The sequence below is a fragment of the Dryas octopetala genome, chromosome 1 (genome assembly GCF_963921425.1).
Source record: "Dryas octopetala chromosome 1, drDryOcto1.1, whole genome shotgun sequence".
In the NCBI taxonomy this organism is placed as follows: Eukaryota; Viridiplantae; Streptophyta; class Magnoliopsida; order Rosales; family Rosaceae; genus Dryas; species Dryas octopetala.
Window position 1 is genome coordinate 6,113,509 of NC_141366.1, and position 20,369 is coordinate 6,133,877.

At 36.1% G+C, this 20,369-nt stretch overlaps 4 protein-coding genes across 4 annotated transcripts; 3 read left to right on the forward strand and 1 right to left on the reverse strand.

The window, feature by feature from the left end:
• The first annotated feature begins 645 nt into the window (after window positions 1–645).
• On the forward strand, window positions 646–1,608 carry LOC147296996 (transcription factor bHLH35-like protein). The gene is made up of 3 exons (XM_086229842.1): window positions 646–782; window positions 908–1,057; window positions 1,158–1,608. Exons 1-3 carry the CDS (start codon window positions 672–674, stop codon window positions 1,425–1,427), a joined length of 531 nt encoding a protein of 176 aa, XP_086085968.1. The 5' UTR covers window positions 646–671; the 3' UTR covers window positions 1,428–1,608.
• Window positions 1,609–7,075: 5,467 nt separating this feature from the next.
• WRKY65 (WRKY DNA-binding protein 65) lies at window positions 7,076–8,605 on the forward strand. Its single transcript, XM_086242422.1, has 3 exons — window positions 7,076–7,423; window positions 7,527–7,664; window positions 7,790–8,605. Exons 1-3 carry the CDS (start codon window positions 7,215–7,217, stop codon window positions 8,265–8,267), a joined length of 825 nt encoding a protein of 274 aa, XP_086098548.1. The 5' UTR covers window positions 7,076–7,214; the 3' UTR covers window positions 8,268–8,605.
• A 2,958-nt stretch (window positions 8,606–11,563) lies between these two features.
• LOC147296998 (ras-related protein RABA1d) lies at window positions 11,564–15,627 on the reverse strand. The gene is made up of 2 exons (XM_086242720.1): window positions 15,208–15,627; window positions 11,564–12,470 (listed from the first exon to the last, which is right to left on the reverse strand). The coding sequence occupies exons 1-2, from the start codon at window positions 15,426–15,428 to the stop codon at window positions 12,035–12,037; spliced, it is 657 nt and encodes a 218-aa protein (XP_086098846.1). The 5' UTR covers window positions 15,429–15,627; the 3' UTR covers window positions 11,564–12,034.
• A 3,214-nt stretch (window positions 15,628–18,841) lies between these two features.
• On the forward strand, window positions 18,842–20,307 carry LOC147296999 (uncharacterized). The gene is made up of 2 exons (XM_086242732.1): window positions 18,842–19,454; window positions 19,575–20,307. The coding sequence occupies exons 1-2, from the start codon at window positions 18,981–18,983 to the stop codon at window positions 19,590–19,592; spliced, it is 492 nt and encodes a 163-aa protein (XP_086098858.1). The 5' UTR covers window positions 18,842–18,980; the 3' UTR covers window positions 19,593–20,307.
• The last annotated feature ends 62 nt before the right edge of the window (window positions 20,308–20,369 follow it).

Genomic DNA, 20,369 nt, shown 5'->3' on the forward strand with positions numbered 1-20,369 from the left:
TATCCATGTTGCTAATTAAAATTTCTGTCTTGCAACTGATAAATTAGGCCCTTTAATTTTTCTTAAACAGGTTACGGATTCAAGTCCTATGTATTTACTAAATCAAAGGCAGGACTATCTGCAAAAGTTTCAATGCGGGCAAAACCAATTTATATTCAGTCGTTGGCTTGTGGGTACAGGACATATATATAGATAGGCAGTAATGTGATCAATTTTGGTTGGTTGCAAATTGTCCTATCCAATCTGAAAAGACCAATGTATGATTGTCACATGTAAAACTAGAATTCATTCTCCACACACAGAGTGTGCATATATGGAAACGCCAATTTTGTATTGACAAATGATTCAATATATACTGGTATGGATGGCACCCTTGCTTTTTCCATTTTTCTTAAGATCTATTAATTTTGATAAATATGCAGTTCGCATTTTTTCCAATTCACATAAAACAAGATGATATATATATTTCTTATAGTTTGGGAAATCGAGATTCTAAAACATAAAAACATATATACCCACTAATTAATTAAAGCTAGCTGCTCTCTTTATCCTCTAGCTCTTGGCAATCTAGCTAGGAAAGGCAGGCCAACCCACACAATATATAAACCCATGTCCTCCTCTTCCTACACTATAAAACCCACTCTACAAAATCGCCTTAAATCTCACTCTACATGCAATTAAAAGTTACAAACATACTGAGAGATATGGTTTCTTTGGTGCGGAAGAGAATAGCATTGCGCCGAAAGCTTCAAATTCTGAGGACCCTTACCAAGTCCAAATCTGTACGCACTGCAAAAAAACTTAAATACCATCTGCTTGATTTTCTTATAGATAGGTACTGCACTCTCTTGTGCTGCTAATTAACCTTTTTGATTAAATTGGTTGTTGTATATATGTTTTTATAAAGGTCAAGAAGAGCGCCATTCTCATGGATGCTTTTCTGCACATTCACTTGCTGAAACTCAAGCTTCAAGCAGTCCAAAGAGACTACTTACAGCTCATGACTATCAAAACACACTACTTAAATTACCTAATCAAACATTTTCATGTGCCTAAGGTACTCTCTCTCTCTTTCTTTGTTTTCTTTTTTAAACTAGAGCAAGTTCTTAACGTTTTGGTCAGCGTATAATATTGTGGATAGATGCATGGATGGACAGGAAGTGAAGGTAGAGAAGATTGAGGGAGGGTTTCTTGTTAGGGTGACCTGTGAGAAAGCAGGGGACACTCTGGTTTCAATTTTGCAGGCTTTTGAAGAAATGGGTCTTAATGTTGTGCAAGCTAGAGTTTCATGCAGCAATTCTTTTTCTATGGAAGCCATTGCAGCTCATACTCACGTAGCTGAAAATCAAAACCAGCACCACCTGGATGTGAGAGATGTCACGCAAGCAATTGTCAGGGCCACCACTACCAGCAAGCAAGATATATGAAATTAAAAGGGACGCATGAATTAATTAATATGCTTGAATTTGTAGTTCCCCATCAACTGCTTCATAATAACTCTTAGTTTGCTCATCATAAATCCAATGAAGATATTAACTAATGCGTATCCCGAGCAGTATGTAGTATATATGTATTTGTGTCACTTGCACTTTGAATAGAAAAAGCTATTGAAGTGGGGTATCTGAATTGAAAATGAGATCAAACATTGAAAATTCACTGTTTCTGTCCAATTTTGGATTTCTTAATAGCCTAATATAGTTAGTAAAATTAATATTACAACATGACATGCCAAATATTTAGTACGAGAATATCACCCCATATATATTGGTAAACTAAATTTTTAGAGTAACACAATTTCAAGAACTCTACTCTGACTATGTTATTCTTGAAAGGCCTTCGGCCCAGAAAATTGGAAAAGAACAAGCCCATTAATTTGAAAGTTTTTTTTTTTTTTTTGCTATAGCATTAATTTGAAAGTTGTGTAACCTAACCTCCGATCAATCTTGGCTTGCAACAGCCCAATCCAAAAAATATATATATTAATAATAAGTAAATATTTTATTCATTATTTATTATTAGAGTAATAGTACTTCCAGCTCACCTGTAACGACATTACTTCATATCGTTATGTGCAAAATATACATCATTATTTGTCTCACTATGCAACTCCTTTTTTCCATTCTCTCCCCTCTCATTTTGAGACCTGTTTTCAATTTATTATAATAATAATAACCAGTAGAAACCGAAGGACCAGATTCTTTTTGTTTTCTTTGGGCCTTAAAAGTATTTAATTGGGCGTTTTCTCAGAAGGCCTAGGCGAATCATCTGCTTTATTTAATTGTGCTGCCTTTTGTCTGGGTCGGCCCTATTTTTGAAGAGGTAAATAGATGATGGTAGTTACTGTTGGAGAATGGGTAATTGGGTATGCAGGAAGAAGCCCATTAAGGATGGGTAAATCTATCTTAAGTTTAAACCAAAAATAAAAAATAAATAACTCGAGTATAAACATGAATTCCAAACATTCTAAGTTAAAATTGATTCTGGGTGGCCCTTGATTCTAGAACATTTTGTAAAGAAAAAATAAATTTCCTTATGTGGCGAATATATATGACTTATCTCTCATAACACGCATATAAAACACTTCTTAAGGCTTTCTATAACAACAGCCAAAAAGGTAAGTTAAAACCCATTTTGGGTATTTTATGGCTTTATTGAACACCAATGGGTCAGAAAAAGTAACCCAAATACACCTAATATCCAAACGAGAAACCCAAATTTGGGATACCCTGAAACCCAAACCCAAAAGCTGACATGGCCCAGCACATGGGTGAGACATTCTTTTTGAATTTTTTAAGGGTTGAGATATGTGGCCCGTTGCAAATCAACAGCCCAAATTATGCCATTATTTATTTTTTTATTCATTAAAAATTCATAAAAAAATTTAAAAAATGTTAGAAAAATCGGAAAAAAATTTTAGAAAATTTTAAAAAATTTTCCATAATTTTATAACGGCTAGTAAATAAAAATTTCTATATATACCTCATTCTTCTTATTATTTTCTTCACATCTTTCTCTCTTTTACACAACAATTTCAATATTTATAATCATTTTATATTAATATTAGTATCATTTTAAATAACTAATTAAAATATTCATAATTATATAATATTCATAATTATAAAAGTTTATAAACTTTAAATTAACATGCACTTAATTAAATTTTTACATAAGTTAAATGCGTAGAAAATATTGAAATCCAAACCCAAATTTTGGACACTTTTTTGTGGTAAAAATGGATTTGGGTTTTATTGTTGTAGAAGGCCTAAGAAGAATATTACAGATAGCTATGCATATAATAACTTTTTCATTCCTCAATTTTTGTCCAAAAATCTACCCTGTTTAGTAGAGAATATTCGCAATTTTCCTTGGAAGCCAATCCAATACATTACAAACAGTCATATTGGAACATGTGACATGCATGTGCAAGGCTTTACTGGCTTATCCATCAATAGTATGCATCTATTGTAAATGTCGAAACGACTTTCTATTACACCCCTATTGATAATTACACAAGGCCTGCAGCTTGACCATCAATTATTAGTTTATCAAAGTGATGTGACCCATTTGATGACGAAATGCTGGGTTTTTCTTACAAAAAAAAAAAGAAATGCAGTTTGAGATATTTCCTTTAGAAGTACACAGGGGGCCACTTTCATAGTTCCATGTTAAAGCTTTCACTCAAATCGGTCAAATAGGATTATTTCTCACTTCCCAAGAACATTAACATATACATAGTCTTTTTGTCTACTTTTTTTCCTTTATTTTTTTGTGAATTATTGTCGTGATCATACAGTGAGTATTACAATATATAATTTGCAACAAAAATAAATTAAGTATTACAATATAATTTAAATGTTTGTTGTGGGATCTGTAAATAATTGAAGAGTTATATTCTAACCAACTCTAGTCCAAAAAAGAGCAAAAGATGTCACTCCCACAAACCAAAAATCAGACAAAGCTAAAGTCAACCAATTAGTGCATGTACCTTCCATCGTATGTGGAAGTACTCCCAAAATAAATTTGTCCCATTAGACATTTTTGGAGCAGCAACTAGCTAGGAACCCCATTTTTGATTTGCAGAGTAAATTGATGTCAAGTACGTCTCAAAATAAAACTGTTTATCATACATTTACTACTATATTATAAAACTAACAAGCTAGTTATTAATCTAATAGTAATTTTTTTCACAAAATGAAAAACTCGAATACCAACTAGTTAATTAGGTATGTGCATTCCATTTTGGCCTGGACTAAAGAAGGTGAATCCACCTCGTACGTACCCAACTCTTATTAATGGAGATGGTTGTGATCGAGTTGTGTGACCCCAAGAGCATTACACGGATTAGGACAACATGTGGGTTACATTCCATTGATCATGGCTGAAAGTCTGGGATCATAAAGGTAGCTTTTAATAAATATGCCACTTGTATATAGCTCACCAGATATGGCTCCATCTATTGTAGTCATAAATTTGAACATATAATAAATATATATATATACACATGCTTTCTTAATATTCATACATGTCGTGCACAAAAAGTATGCGTTTGGCTCTTTGGGAAGAGATTTCTCAAGGAGTTTAAAAATGTGAATGAGGAAGGCATTAGGATGTTTCCTATCCTTGAAAATATAGTTGCGAGCTGTGACTTTGTGAAGGGTTGATTAAAGCAATGAAAAGATATGTATAATATAATGGATGCAGTGGGTGAGTCAATATTAAAATAAATTATAATTAATATAAAACTAAAATAAAAGTGGGGTAGTGGCCGGCTAGGGTTATAAATATATAAATTATGTATATATATATACAATGAATTTACAAAGAATATTATAATACTCACATTAATTGCTTCACGGCATCCATGAGGTCTAGAAGACTATGGCTTAGTTTGATATTTTTGATGTCACATAAATTGCCCAATTGGCAATTTCCATCCCTTTACCTTCGGGAGAGGGACGGAGACTGCTGAAATTCTAACTGACTTGGTCAAATTCTGTGGCTCCTCTAAAATTTGGAACCATGCCTGCAGAAGCCACTTTCTATAAGTTATCAATCCAAAATCTCATCATATTATTATTGGTTTATTTTGCCTTGAGTCATGGGTCATGACCCTGAAAAATACTATACTAAATGTAAACGTATGACTGATTAACTTAAAAAAAAAATATATATATATATATATATATAGGAGTGCTCTAAAATTAACTGGTTAGCAAGTTAATAAGAAGCTAACTATGCTTTTAGGGTTACCACATAACTAATCTCATAATCCGAGCCGTTCATTTTTTATACCATACTTCAAAGATCATTATTGCAAAAAATCAACTAAATCGGAAATCATTTAGTCATTTAATTGTGATCAAATAAATAGACGATCACTAATTTCAATAAAAACATATAAATAGTTGTTATTATAATCAAATGACTAAATGACTTTCGATTTTAGAAATTTTTTACAGAGATGATCTTTGAAGTAGGGTCTAAAAAATAAACGGTTTAGATTTTGAGATTACATTATGCGGTGGGCCCAACAAGGTGGTTAGTTTTGTATTAACTTGCTAATTAGTTAACTTTAGAGCATTTTTGTATATATATATGGTTATTCTCCACCTTTTGGTTTTACTCTATGTCTATGGCACCCCAAAACAAATTTCCTGTATTCTGATCTTTGGGGTTTGGGTTGCTCTAGAGGTTTTGGGCTGTTTTGCTAGAAAAAAAAAAAAAAGAATTAAACTTTCCGATAATTCCTTTTCAATAGTTTTGGAAATTATGAACATAAATTCGATCTGGCCGGTTTAGGTTTGTTTTTTCTCCATAACCAAAAAGAAAATGAGAATAAATTTTAGTAAACGTCATTTAGGGATTGGTTAAGCTAGCTAGCTAGCTATTAAAAAAAGTTAGTAAAGAATAGCTGTATTTGACTAATTTAAATAATTAAAGAATAGTTTATTGGAATCAGATAGGGGTAAGAGGCAAAGAGCCCTGAAAGAAAGGAATATGAAAAACAAAATTGATGAGATAATCATGGTTATAAAATATAATATATGTACGTCATTAGAGAAATTAATGTAAGCCGATAAATTAACATTATCATGATCGTATCATTTGTATAATCATTTTCATAAATCATACATGATACATACCATCTTTCTCCTTGTATCTTGATTGGGGTTAAAAGTCCATGTGAACTAATTCGAACTGGGTCTCCATTGAATATTCGAGCCAGGAGAGAACAAATTTAATATACTTGTTTATCATTAATTGGAAAGGAGTAGGTTTTTGGCAGACTCGCAAAATAATAGACTAACATTTACAACAAACAATTAATGTAACTAAATTGCAAGATCGAGAACCTTAACATATGCTTTCATACTGTGAATTTGTGCTATTGGTTGATCGAGTTGATTATTGTCTTAATGTGTATTTCACTGACAAGATTAATTTAGAAACAAGAGTCGAAATGTAGCTCTTTTTGTGGAGAATCTAAAGTGTCTTTAGTTGATCTGAAAGAGTTTTGGTTTTAAGATCAAATAAGAATGTAACAAAATTATGATTGTGGTTTCACAATAAAATCGTAGTTAGGTAAAATTGAAGGAATTTCGATTTGGTTTGTAATTTTGAAATCGTGTGTGTGTGTACAGACACATATAATATGTTAGCAGGGTTTCATGGTATGGACTTTTCTTTATGAGTGGGGGAGTGGGGTATTAAACATTGAGATAAAGACCGAAAAGGGTTATCACCAAAAAAAAGACCCAAAAGGGTGACGTGAATAGAAATTGAAAAGAGAGAGGGGTCTCTTTCAAATTGCAAAATGTGATTCGTTTGGCCAAAAAAAAGAAGGAAAATGGGATATAATTTGAGAAATCCATTATTGGGGTTTAGAAAACAAATTTGGTTGCACACTTGCACTTGCACGTCCTTGAATAAACTAATGAAACAAACAGCCCATTTGTCAATGTGGCGGCCAATTTTTAAAGGACCCACCTCCATTTCTACACCTCCCCTCCCTCCCTCCATTTGTTTCTTCTTCCCATCAAACCCAAACCCAAACTCAAACCCTCTCTCTCTCTCTCACAAATCTCCATCTCTCTCTCTCTCTCTCTGTGCGCTGCTAATTAAGCAAGCAGCCACTTTGTGTTATATGCAAGCTTCATCATCATCATCAGCACATCCAAACCACCAAATTCAGCACTTACAAGTTCCAATTAAGCATGGACTCTACATTCTTCAACAACAGCAACAGCAACAAACACTTTATGAGTGATCAAGAAGAGAATGACAACAATACTACCAGTTCCACCCCAGAAAATAGCTCAGACTCTCCTCCACCTTGTACCACCGCTTTCAACGACGTCTACTCCTCCAACTCCAAGACCAACAACAACAACAATATCACTTCCACCTCCTCCCCCAAGAAAAGGTTCGTTTCAATTCACAAACCCCATATATCTAATTATTCACTCCATGCACCAATGTTAATTCATAATGGGTAACTGAAATTAATTCATATATTAATGTTACAGTGGTAGGCGAGCCATACAGAAACGAGTGGTGTCAATACCCATCAAAGGTGACAGCAACACGAATACTCCACCACCCTCCGATTCTTGGGCTTGGAGGAAGTACGGCCAGAAACCCATCAAAGGTTCACCTTACCCCAGGTACTCGATCAACTACCAATCAGTCAATTTACAATAAATCAACAACCCCTATTGGGGTTCTTAATTTACCTTAATCTCTTGGGCCTACTCTGATCAATTTGGTTACGAAATGATATATGGAGCAGAGGGTATTACAGGTGCAGTAGCTCAAAGGGATGCCCAGCCAGGAAACAAGTAGAGAGAAGCCGCATGGACCCCACCATGCTCGTCATCACCTACTCCGCCGACCACAACCACCCTTGGCCCGCTTCCCGCAACCACCACCACAACAACTCCAAACCCGGCACCAGCAGCACCAAACCCGAAACCCCCGCCGAGGAGCCCCACCCCCAGCCCGAGAGCTTCGCGGATCTCGGCGCCGACGACTGTTCTCTTATTGCCAACGACGACTTTGGCTGGTTCGCGGACATGGAAACGACGTCGTCCACGGTGCTCGAGAGCCCCATTTTTGCGGAGGACAGCGCTGACGTGGCGGCGGCCATGGTGTTCCCCATGCAGGAAGAGGACGAGTCGCTCTTCGCCGATCTGGGCGAGCTGCCCGAGTGCTCGCTTGTGTTTCGGCACCGTGGTGTCGGAGTGGGACCACAAGTTCAGATCTGTTGACACGTGTCCCCTTCTCATATCCAAAGCCTCCACTTTTTCTTTGTCTTTTGGTCATTTGCAATTTACACGCCACCATTTTCCCTCTCTCTCTCTCTCCGCGTACATACGAGTTTTGTGTTGTGTCATTCAGCGAGAGGTTGGAAGGGAGTATCATGCGCCCTAAGATACCCAAACTTTTCCTTTTTTATTTTTTTAACATTTTCCTAATTTTAATTTTTCTTTTTTAGTAATAAAAATTTTAATTTTAAATTTTATTATCTTTGCCTTGATTTTAGCTTAGAGATGAATAAACAAAGTGCCCAATCTGGATCTGTCCTGATGTGGGTGTAATTAGCATACTTGGCCGTCTGTTTTCAGTTTTTTGTGCATAGAATATTTTCAAGTGGGGCTCACCAATCAATTATTGGTACAAGATTACCATTAAAAAATATCTAATTTATATATGCAAATCAAACGTTGATGACATAATTAATTTTGTAGTACTTGTTCATACCATGCCCTACTGGCTGCTAGCCTGCTACATTTTATATATTTTTTTCAATATATAATAGCACATTAGTTTTGTACAAAATTGACCTATATAGCATAATTTTAAGCTGTGAATGGGTGGTGGCAATGTTTAAAAATTTTGTTTACAAACTATTATGCATCATACTGTTTGATATATTATGTTATTATATTTTTAATTTATATGCGGTTCAAATCAAAATTTAAGACTTTAATTATTTAAGGAAAAACTTTTCTTATTATATCCTATGGATGCATAAAAATTAAAGAGCTTTGTTTTGGTTTACTTTTGAGTCAATAAAGATAAAGAGGTTAATGTACGGCAATTGGTTATAGTTATGACATGCATGGTCCTTAGTCTTCAACGGTATTTGTATTAGGTATATGTTTCTCTTGTCTTCTCATACTCAAATTGTAAGTAACATGTCGATTAAAGCTTAATTTTGAGTCTATTTGTGTAATAGAGGATTAGGGAGATCAAATATGAAACTTGATCCAATTCATTACTCAGACTGTTAGCTAGGACTTGGATAGTTGCCAATTTTATTATTTATTAATTATGGAAAATAAAATAATAAAAAAAACCATTGATAATCACATGGCCATTGGCTTCCTCTTTTTTTTTTTTTTTTTTGGCCAAGACCATTGGCTTCCTCTTTATGCTCCTTGAATTCCATCAAAAAAAAGTAAGACCCGCGACGTACATACTCCATTAATTATTAGGTTATACTCCACCTCTCATAAAGAAGCTAGCCCACGTTATCGGAATGAGAACTCAGAAATTGAGGAAGATTCTGAATGTTGGATTAGACGTGCAATTGAAATGTCTAAAGTTCTAAAGTCAAAGCAACTCTAAAGCCTTGACTTTTAGGTGATGATATAATTAATATAGCAATTAGCAATAGCAGCTGGATTATTAGACTCCGTCAGCTGTCCCGCCCCTATTAGTTGGTGGTCCATTAAACAAACAACAACTAATATCTTCTTGTTACACTTTCGATCCAAATTCGGATAAAATTGCTTGCACTTAGTCTATTAAATTGACCACAGAGAGAGGGAGAGGGAGGGAGAGAGAGAGTTACTGTAATAATATAAAACATGGAGTAGTTGAGGAATTAGATAAGGACCCTTTAGTGGATATTATAGTTCAAAACCTTAAATTATTAAAACCATCTATGTTTTCTTACATAAATATTAATATTATTATGAATGAATTACTGGCTACATTTTACTTATTGTTTGTAATATGTAATACATCTATTTATAATATTTAACAATTAGGTCACTTTATTATAATATTTAGGTCAGTTGGCTTTACTTCACTCTCTCACACCCTCTAAAGCCAAAGAACATGACAAGTTTATCACTATAACAATGCTCAAAGATTAGGAAAGCAACCTCCACCCTCATGCCTTCCTTATTAGTAGCATGTTCTTGATTTTTTTTTTTTTTTTGTTTAGCTCAGTTTCTGAAACTGCAACTTATAGTTTCACCTACTGTTTTTAAAACTGCAGTTTCAGTGGTGTATAACATTTGATATGAGTTCTTGATTTTTTTTGTTTAGCTCAGTTTCACTTGTAGAAACTACAGTTTTAGTGGAGTGGAACACTTAATATGAATATTTTCTGAAACTCTAGTTCCAATTATGTTAAGTGGCACGTAAGAATATTAGAAAATAAACTAAATAAAAAAATACTTGAAATAAATGCTTTTTGGTTTAGGATTTGAACCTTTTAACTAAAATTGTAGAGGTTAACAACAACAAAAAAAAGCTGAAATTGTAGAAATATGAACTAGTTCAATTAATTGGAGGAAGCACTGGTACCTAGTTTCTTTGATGAAGATTTACACACCCAATTGATTAGATTTGTTTCTTCAGATTGGTGGCTTCATCGGCCTCTGCAACATAGCAGAGATATGGACATAGGAGAGAAGAGAGATAAAGGGAGAGAGAGGGAAGAAGAGAGGGGGGAGAGAGAAAGAGTATGATACAAACGAGAACAAGAACACCCATATATATAGAAGGTGGTCCGCAAAAAAATTATGAGGCTTTGGGTGTGTTTAAGTAATAAAAGAATTTGTCAGTACCTAATAATTAATGAGCTCTATTATTATTGCAATTACATGAGAGAGAAGAGAAGTGAAGAGAGAGAGAGCCAAAAATAAGATGTAATAAAATTGTTAAAAAGAATAATTAATTAGTTAATTAATTAAGGACCCATCTTGGGCTAAATCTTCCATAATACGTGAGTTTCACCTCATTGTAAGAATGTCAGACATGCCCATGAAAGAATCTCTCCCCATCTTGGCTTTGAATTTTCGTTGGCGTTTGCTAGATTTGCAACACCTACATAATAGCCTAACGTCGCATACAAAATGCATCGTCATGGGTAACATCATTATCATAATCGAATAATCCTTGGATAGTTGGATCGGAATCTACTTCTTCCTTATCCATTATCGCATAAACTAACGCAAATGACAGCTTAGCCATGGGATTAAACCATTTTTTAAAAGCTTAACCTGCAAACCCTGCAAGCTTTAGTCTCTACATCTAACATGCTTTACATTAATGGCGGCCACCACTACTGCACAATTTTAAGCCTAAAAAGACAAAACACTAGTAATTATCTTTTTAATATAAATTTTAAACTAAAAGACAACCTTGTTTTAGATATAAACACATAATCAGCACTGGAAAACAAACAGATTTTATTTTCAGAGTACCTTTCGAATGATTTAAGGCAACCTTGTAAGGGTACTGGTATTTTGGAGACTTGGACAGATCATTATCAAACGACATCCCAACTAAAGTTTCATTAAAAAAAGAAAAAGAAAAGATTAAACCACATGCCTTGCACCACCTTTACCACAGCCCGTCTTGAGAAAACTAAACTATTACACAGGCACAGCCAAGTCTTAGCCTCCAACCACCAAGAAACTTATACAAATGCACAACAGATCATATGCATGGGGTTGAATAAACAATTTCAACTAATAGGCCTCAAGAATAATCTCGAAATACAGAATTTTGGTGCAAATTTGCCCCATTCAACACCTATGTGAGAGTAGAAAGATGTAATACCATGTTCCTAAACAACCTCTTCTTCATCAGCTAAACATATCTGTCTTGGGTAATTACTGATAATGACAATGGTAGTGAAATCAAACCAGACAAAAGAATTTTGCACAACCCCGGTATACAGAGATACAGATGTAGCAACACAAATCAGCCACATCTAATGCAGAAGATTCAAATCCTAGCTTGAACAACACCCAGCTTTCTTCACAGCAGAAACATCTTTACTGACGTCGATTTTCTCTCCTTGGGAAGGAACAGCTGAAGCAGCTCCTTCATCGCCAGCCTCCATGGTCTTCTTGCTCACAATGTGAAAGATCTGGGTAAGGACTTCAGCAAATGCATTGTCCACATTAGTTGCTTCAAGTGCAGAAGTTTCCATGAAGTAGAGGGACTCCCTCTCGGCAAACGATTTTGCATCCTCAGTTGAGACTGCCACAAGGTGACGAAGATCTGATTTGTTACCGACAAGCATGACAACAATGTTGGGATCAGTATGATCTCTCAACTCCCTTAACCACCTTTCCACACTTTCAAATGTTGCATTCCGAGTGACATCGTACACAAGCAGTGCACCCACAGCCCCTCGATAGTAAGCACTAGTTATGGCTCGGTACCTACAAATACAAAAAGGAAATACATGCTGATTCTGAAATGAACCTCAAAAAGTAGAAATCTTCAAATTCAGTGGGTAGCAATAGCAGTAATTTAGTCATGCTAAATAATAATAACAACAATACTATCAAACACAATTGAAACATTTAAGTAGCGGTAAACATATCCAGAATCTCATATAGAGCATCATCGGAAAGAACCAATTTTAACCAAACCATCCTGGTATAGCTGTTGGAACCTATTAAATTTATCAACACAGTGTCTAGAGTCTCATACTGAATTTGTATATTACCATACATGTAGATGTTCCCAGATCAATTGTCTGTCATATTATACATTTGAATCAGAATATGATGTAACCATACATAATACATCTGAACAGAGCCCACAATTCATCAATTTTCTATTCATAATGGTACCTTATACTGAAGCTTTCTTTTGTCTCTTCCAAATTGATATGATTCCCAAGTTATATATAGCATATATACAAGCATTCCAGCCAGCACCGCCAAAGCCATCCCAATCCCAGTCCCAACGACCAAACCAACTAGTAGGAGGATCTAAACATCATCCATGGCAGTGATGGAGACGATGGATGGCCAACGATGAACGACGAATCATAAGAATTTGCAGCATGTTTGTTGTTATATTACAACATTCATTATTTCCTCCCTTTCAATGCTATGAAACAAAGCGGACCAGGTAGGGTTCACACACCTCACACTTCTAGTTCAGGCAAAACCCATTTGAGATTTGAATTCGAGAAGTACCACTCAAAGCTAAAGTTTTTAAGGGTAATTGAACTGTCATGCAGCTCATACAACTTCACCAGAAGAGGAAAGTAAACTAGACAATCTTCAGCTAGCTGGTTTTGTGGGTGCTCAAACTATCATCCATTATTGAATATGTGTCAATTTGAACTGATGGTGGCACACTAGTTATGCAGAATGCCTTGCCCACTTACTCATGTTACAAACAAAACGGCATGTGAATGAAGTTGAATCACAGATGATGATTCTGAGTTTGGATTTCTGGTGGGCAGTACTCGTCTTCATGGTAATAAATTAAAAAGCCTTACTTTTTAAAATGCATAGTTACCATCTTGCTCATAAAGAAGCCATTAGGATATAAAAAGACACATTTTGAATCACATGTACTATAAGAAAGAAACTTTTAGCCAAATTAAGCATCCAGTCACTCAAATACCATGGGTTATCTTGTTTTATTATATTATTTTAACTTGAAAAAAAAAAACACACACACACCAGACCCTACTTATAGATTCAAACCTCACTATACAGGGATACTTGTTATAATTAAGCAAGATAACCACTCGAGAAGCTTTAAAGAACTTTACAAAAAGCCTGGGACAGTTCTTATAAAAAAATTTAAACTACATTATCTAACTTTGGATTACTGAAATAACTTTAAAGGAGTTCAAAAAGAAATTTTTCAGGAGTTTTTAAACTTACAAGTTGGTATCAGCAATCATAAAATCCCCAAGAGCAATAATTTCTGCACTTCCTACCAAATGGTATGTAGGATGAAGAGCAAAAGTAAAGCTTTCACATGCTGTAGTCTAGAACACCTATATCTGATACAGCTTTTTTTTGGGCAAGATACAGAGGAAAGAACACAACTGATACAGCTTTTTCACAGTGATGTATGCTACAAACTTAAATATAAAATTGCCTGTACTCAGGGGGTGACAACCATATTGAAGCCCATAGGAAAACTTCAAAACAGAACTAATGAATGACCTCCACCAAAATCTACCAACAAACTAGCTGAGATCTCTAATAAGCAATGACTTTGAAACTGATGTTAAGTTGGTTTTGACTAGTATCAGATAGTGAGAGGCAAGTAACCTGCCACAGGACACTTCAGAAAATACCCAAACAGCCCATCAAACAAGCTTCACATGTAATAGTATCTAACTAACAGCATTTCAGCATATAGAATCAGCAACATCCCTCCGAAATTAAGTATCTTCCACAGTAAATGAAATAAGGTGAAATGTTTTTCAGCCAGAAGAATAGTCCACAAGTAGTCAAACAATTTGTATAGACTGGTAAAGACAATAGATTCTTTTGAACATAGGATAGATATAAGCTTTCATAAGTATTCTATCCAATGGCTTAATGACGCAGCAACTGGGATTTTCGATATACCCTTCCCATCATCTGGGAAGCAGAAATTACACTGACCTAAAAGCTAACACAGTTTGCACATTTCACACTTCATTTCTAAACTACCAAAAGAGAGGCAAAATACGCAAACCAAGCATAAAATATCGAATGCAAAATATTATTTAGTTGATGAATCTAAGTTTGATCTGTGTATAACTTAGATTGTTACAAGAACAAAGTAATATTCTTTATGTGAACAATTTCTCAAATAGGAACTTATTACATGACCCAAAAATTATTTGTGTATATCTTACTTAATCCCAACCTCTTCGGATCTACTAAAACCGAACCCAAATAAGAAACCAAATCTCACCAAGCTTATATATAATTTCATTACTTAAAACCCAACAAATCTTGTGCCTGCACTCAACCAAGCCTAATAATACGTATAGTTACAAAAAGTTTCTCATGTCCTAAGATCATTTCCTCAATTTTCTCAGCAACCAAACAGGCGAAAGATTCAAACCCACATAAAAACTGAAGAAAGCAAGAAAGACCCAGATCATAAACAAGCATAAATATAAAGAAAGAAGAAAGAAATCGGACCAACCTTTCTTGGCCAGCAGTGTCCCAAATCTGGGCCTTGATGACCTTGCCATCCACATCCAAGCTCCGGGTGGCGAACTCGACTCCGATGGTGGACTTGGACTCGAGGCTGAACTCGTTCCTGGTGAACCTGGAGAGCAAGTTGGACTTGCCCACGCCCGAGTCCCCGATCAGCACCACCTTGAAGAGGTAGTCATAGTCATCCTCAGCTCTGTACCCAGCCATTATGGTTACTAATTCCTTACTGTAACCAAAACAAAAACAGTAACGATTTATTTGCTTCCAAGAAGAAGCCGAGAAAGGTAGTGGTCTTATTCTTTAGATCTCTCTCTGATTTTGTTTTTTTGGTGTTTTTCTTTTCGACCTTTCGGCTTTTCTGAGGTGTGTCAAAGTCTCAGACCATGGAAGACTGCTGTCTGCCTTTGCTGGTTTGGGCTGGGCTAGGGTCCAATAAGGAAGAGGGTGATGTGTCTTGGCCCTTGTGAAACTTGAAATGACATTTATTTCCTTGTTGGAGTCATTTGAATTGGATTAAATATGAGGGTGTTTTTGAGATTTTGTAATGTTATCAATTTGCTCCTTTTGGGTTTTCTCATTTTTTTTCTTTTTTATCAGATAAAAAAAACCTGATCAAGGAATAAGCTTCTGATAACGGAGGGTTCTTAAATCTTTAATGAATGATAATAAATTTACTGTTGCAAGAAAGCAGGAGTGAATTAATGAATTTAGCAGATTCCAGTGAGATATTAAGAAAAGTTTTGAGGGCTGCTATTTGCACATCCTTTTTTTTCTTTTTGCACACCCTTTTTCTCTTTTTTTCTCCTACACACCCCACACACTTACTTCAAATTCAAAATCTCTCAACACACACCTAACCCATTACTAAAATACCCTCATTTCATTACACACCCTTCTTTCTTTCCCTCTCTTTTTTCTCACGTTCACACCCCCTTCCCCCTGTTTTTTTTTTTTTTTTCTTCTTCTTCTCCAACCCTCCCCCAGCCAGCCAGCCCCTCCACCCAACCCACCTAGCCCCTCAACCCCCTCACCCGACCCACCCCTCCCTCCCTCCCCCTCCGGCCTCCCCCCTCCACCCAACCCACCTAGCCCCTCAGCCCCTGCACCGACCCCCCCGCAGCACCACCTTCTCTCTCTCTTCCCCAGCCCACCCCAACCCAGCCCCGACCACCCCTCACAGCCCACCCCAGCCCCGACCCACCCACTCAGCCCCTCACCGGACCACCTCATTCCCTCCCGCACCCCAGCCCTGTAGCAGCACCACCTCCTCTCTCTCTCTCCTCCCGCGCGCAGCTGCGCATCCGTTCGACACTGGCCCACCGAAAATGTCACACTCGTTCGGCAGGCATCCGCCGAACGATGTGAGTGTTGTTCGGTAGGTACCCACCGAACATCAAGGACCCGTTCGGCAAGTGCTCGCCGAACCAGCTACTCGGAGAGAGAGAGAGAGAGAGAGAGAGAGAGAGAGAGAGAGAAGGGCACGCCGGTGGTTGGAAGCCGCTGCGCGCGGTGGCTGGAGGGCTGGGGTGGTCGGGGCTGGGTTGGGGTGAGAAGGGGCGGGGCTGGGGTGGTCGGGGCTGGGTTGGGGTGGGCTGGGGTGGGGCTGGGGTGGTCGGGAGAGATGGTAGAGAGAGGGAGAATGGTGGTGGGGGTGGCTGTGCAAGCTTGAGAAAGATGGAGGGGTGTGTACGGGGGGGGATGGGAATGGGGTGTGTGGGTGAGGGGAGGGTTAAAGTGGTCTTTTTTTTTAGGCTTTTTTTTCTTTTTCAAAAGGGGTGTGCAAAAAGAAAAAAGAGGGTGTGCAAATAGCAGCCCTCAAAGTTTTTTTTTTTTTAAAGGAAGATACTAATATATATTTTCACATGATTAATGAATACCATTACTTTTCAATATTATTTTGTTAACTAAACCTATCCTTATATATTGTTTTGAGAATTAACTTGGAGTATAAACAATACATCAACCACAATTGTAAAGCTTACTAACTCATATGATTTTCACTAATGGTTTAATATCATGAGCCATTATTGGCCTACATGTGTAAATGGCTGGGTTACACCATAGCTAGTGACTGCACTAAGACTGTGATATTCTGTTGCTATATATCTTTTTTTTATTTTTTTTGGGTTTGTAATTATGATTCACAATTTTTTCATGATGGTTCACTTTTGAGAATCATAAACTGTGAATAATAAAAAAAAAAGTGGCAAAGGGTGATATGAGAATATGAAGCAGGAAAACTGAATCAACACTGTTTTCAGCACCTTCCTTATTCTCAACTAGAAAATAATTTATTTTCTACTAGAAGTGTCAACATTGATAATATTATATCATCATTAGTAATCATGAAGCATGACAACTCAATAGTGAATATAATTGATCTCTTACCAGGACTTTGCAATTTGAAGTGCATGACAACATAGAACAACTTTGGTTGGTAAACATCAGGAAAAAAAAAAAAAAAAAACATTCTTCATTAGGTAGGTAATATAATCAAATTAAAACAAGTTGCCGACAAGCATTATAAGAATTAATTAAACCACCAGTCAAACTCATGTCTGTCTACTTAATAACAAAACTGAATCTGCTCCAATTGGTGTAATATGCATGCAAATAAAACTCAATTACAAATACCAACAGAACAGATCAGACAAAGTGAGTACTAGAAAATTTTGATTTGTTATGATAAGTGAACAGTGCACTTGCAGCAAATTTGATTTGTTTGAAAACCCATTTTATAGAATGGAGAAGCTCGATGGTGGATTAATACACAGTCCACACATTTTGCACAGGGAATATATAAAGACTTTGATAACTAGGAATGTGCTTAATTATGTTACATAAAAGCATAAAATTGCTTCTGCATTGATGAACACCTCACACGTTTAATACTAATCTTTGTCACCAACCAGACGAATCTTTCGCACCAACCATGAGTTGAGTTATGACCCATGAAGTAGACCCACAAATGATTATGTTCCACCACTATGTCCATCAAAGAGAGTGATATACGTTGACTGATTCAGAAACGAAACTTATCTTTGTGGGAATGTGATGAATAAATCTCTTTGAGACATGTGATCAGATAATTTTACTGTACTCTTTTACAAAAATATCAATAGTTGGGGGCAATAATCCATATTATGGGAGTTGGAAAAAAAATTAATGGGAAAAAATATTTCCCTAGAAATAATTGACCCCTACCCATAAGTCATATGGTAAATTACTAACTAATTATCAGTTGAGTGGTATTTTTCTCTACTTTATTAAAAATAGTCCCAAATTCAACTCAAATGTCATAGTATAGATTGAAATTTGTTTTGATAAACAAAATATTTTATTTTTCAAGAGGAAGCAAGCACATCATCATCTAGTATGGGGACCAACCATTGTAAGCCCTCCTCCATCCAAACAGATAAATTGGAACAAGGTAAAGTAAAGTAGAAACACATGCGCTGCACGGTTACAATTCGAGTATTCGAGGCCTAAATTTAGCATACAATTAACTGAAAATTATTCAAAGAACATTCAATTCAGATTACAAATTTAACACATCAAATTATCTTATAAGAGAATATTTTCGACACTACATAAAATTAAACGTATAAAACAATTTTTAATAGCAGCCGCTATACCTCTAGCATCACTCTAAAATTAATTAAGGTTTTCAAAGCTTCAAAGACTCTTGAATCTTGATAGCCTACCTGATATTCAAACACATGTACAATGATCATGTAATATGGTACCCACGACCTCCCTATGATTGCATACATACAGCCATACACGTCCTTATCAGACTCCCCACCAACATGTTACAAAATTAGTGACTACCTCTGCAAAGTGCATCAACTATGTCCCAATTCTCAATCCCCAGCCACCAATTCCAAAGCCAACCATTTATTCATTTATCATTATCTTATTCAGTTTTCAGTTGTATTCTCCATTGTAATTTGCCAAATGTCTGGCTCTCAGTCTGAGGTCTCTTCTTCAGCTTCCCCTCCAAGTCCAAGGGTGATGTTGGTCCCAAAATCCACTTCGGATCGACTGCTTGAGAAGTTCTTTGATGCTGCACAGTTTGACTTTGATTATGAGCAGAGTGGATTGTGGTCTCCTCCAATCCGGCGTAGTGCCTTCTTCAGCTCAGCAGGTAGAATTTTCACTGAACAAGAAATGCTTGCCAAACTTACAACTCTCATGGATGCTCGCACAACACACAGAAAACCTTGTTTCCGAGTAAGTTGCTAGCTACCCATTACTCCTTTGTTTCCTCTTTCACTCTTGAGTGTGTTTGAGAGAAAGACACACACACATACATAGATATTTAACTTGTACTTGTTAATGTCTCTGTTGTAGGCATTCTGGTGCTCTTGAAGGATACCTTGTATTCATGAGAATTGCAGGTCAGGAAACAAATACAGAGCAAACAAGGAATAAGAAACAGAGAACCAAATTTTTACTTCTTTTCTCCTTTATCATGTAAATATTCATTGTTCAAAATTATTAGAAAGGAAAAAGAATATAAAGAGTAAAAATGTTTTGTCATCGACCCTTTTCCTTTTTTATTTTATTATTTTTGGTCTTTAATTGCATTTACCAAACTGAGAAGTTCTGTGATGTGCATATTCTTTGTTGTTCAATTAAAGTATTTAATTATCTAGTGATTCTGTAGTGGAAGTCATCTTTATAAAAGTATCTATTAGCAAAATAAACTCCATAAAGATTGTTACTACAGGAGGTGTACTAGGAGTTATAAAAATAAAGAAAAATGATAGAGCTGGTTTTGGGCAGTGGAAGTTCATTGCCCTGTAGTAGATGCAAATTAGCTGATGGGTTAACTTCAAGATGTTATATATATTTCGTCAAGTCATGACCAGCAGACCAGGCCGCCATTCTGATTATGACTTGAAAACATAAAGGGGATAATTTGCTTACTACTCAACCCAGCTCACACAGAAAACCTCATATTCCAGAGAAAGGTGGAAAGTAGAGGACAGGTCCAAACCCCAGAAGAAGAAAATAGAAAAAGGGAAAAAAATTCATGTTAGATTTTCTGCTAGAAATATTCGTGTAATCTGTAGTCTGTAGAGCAACATACATTAAATAATATGCTGTAATTGATGAGGTCATGCACCATATATGACAGACCAG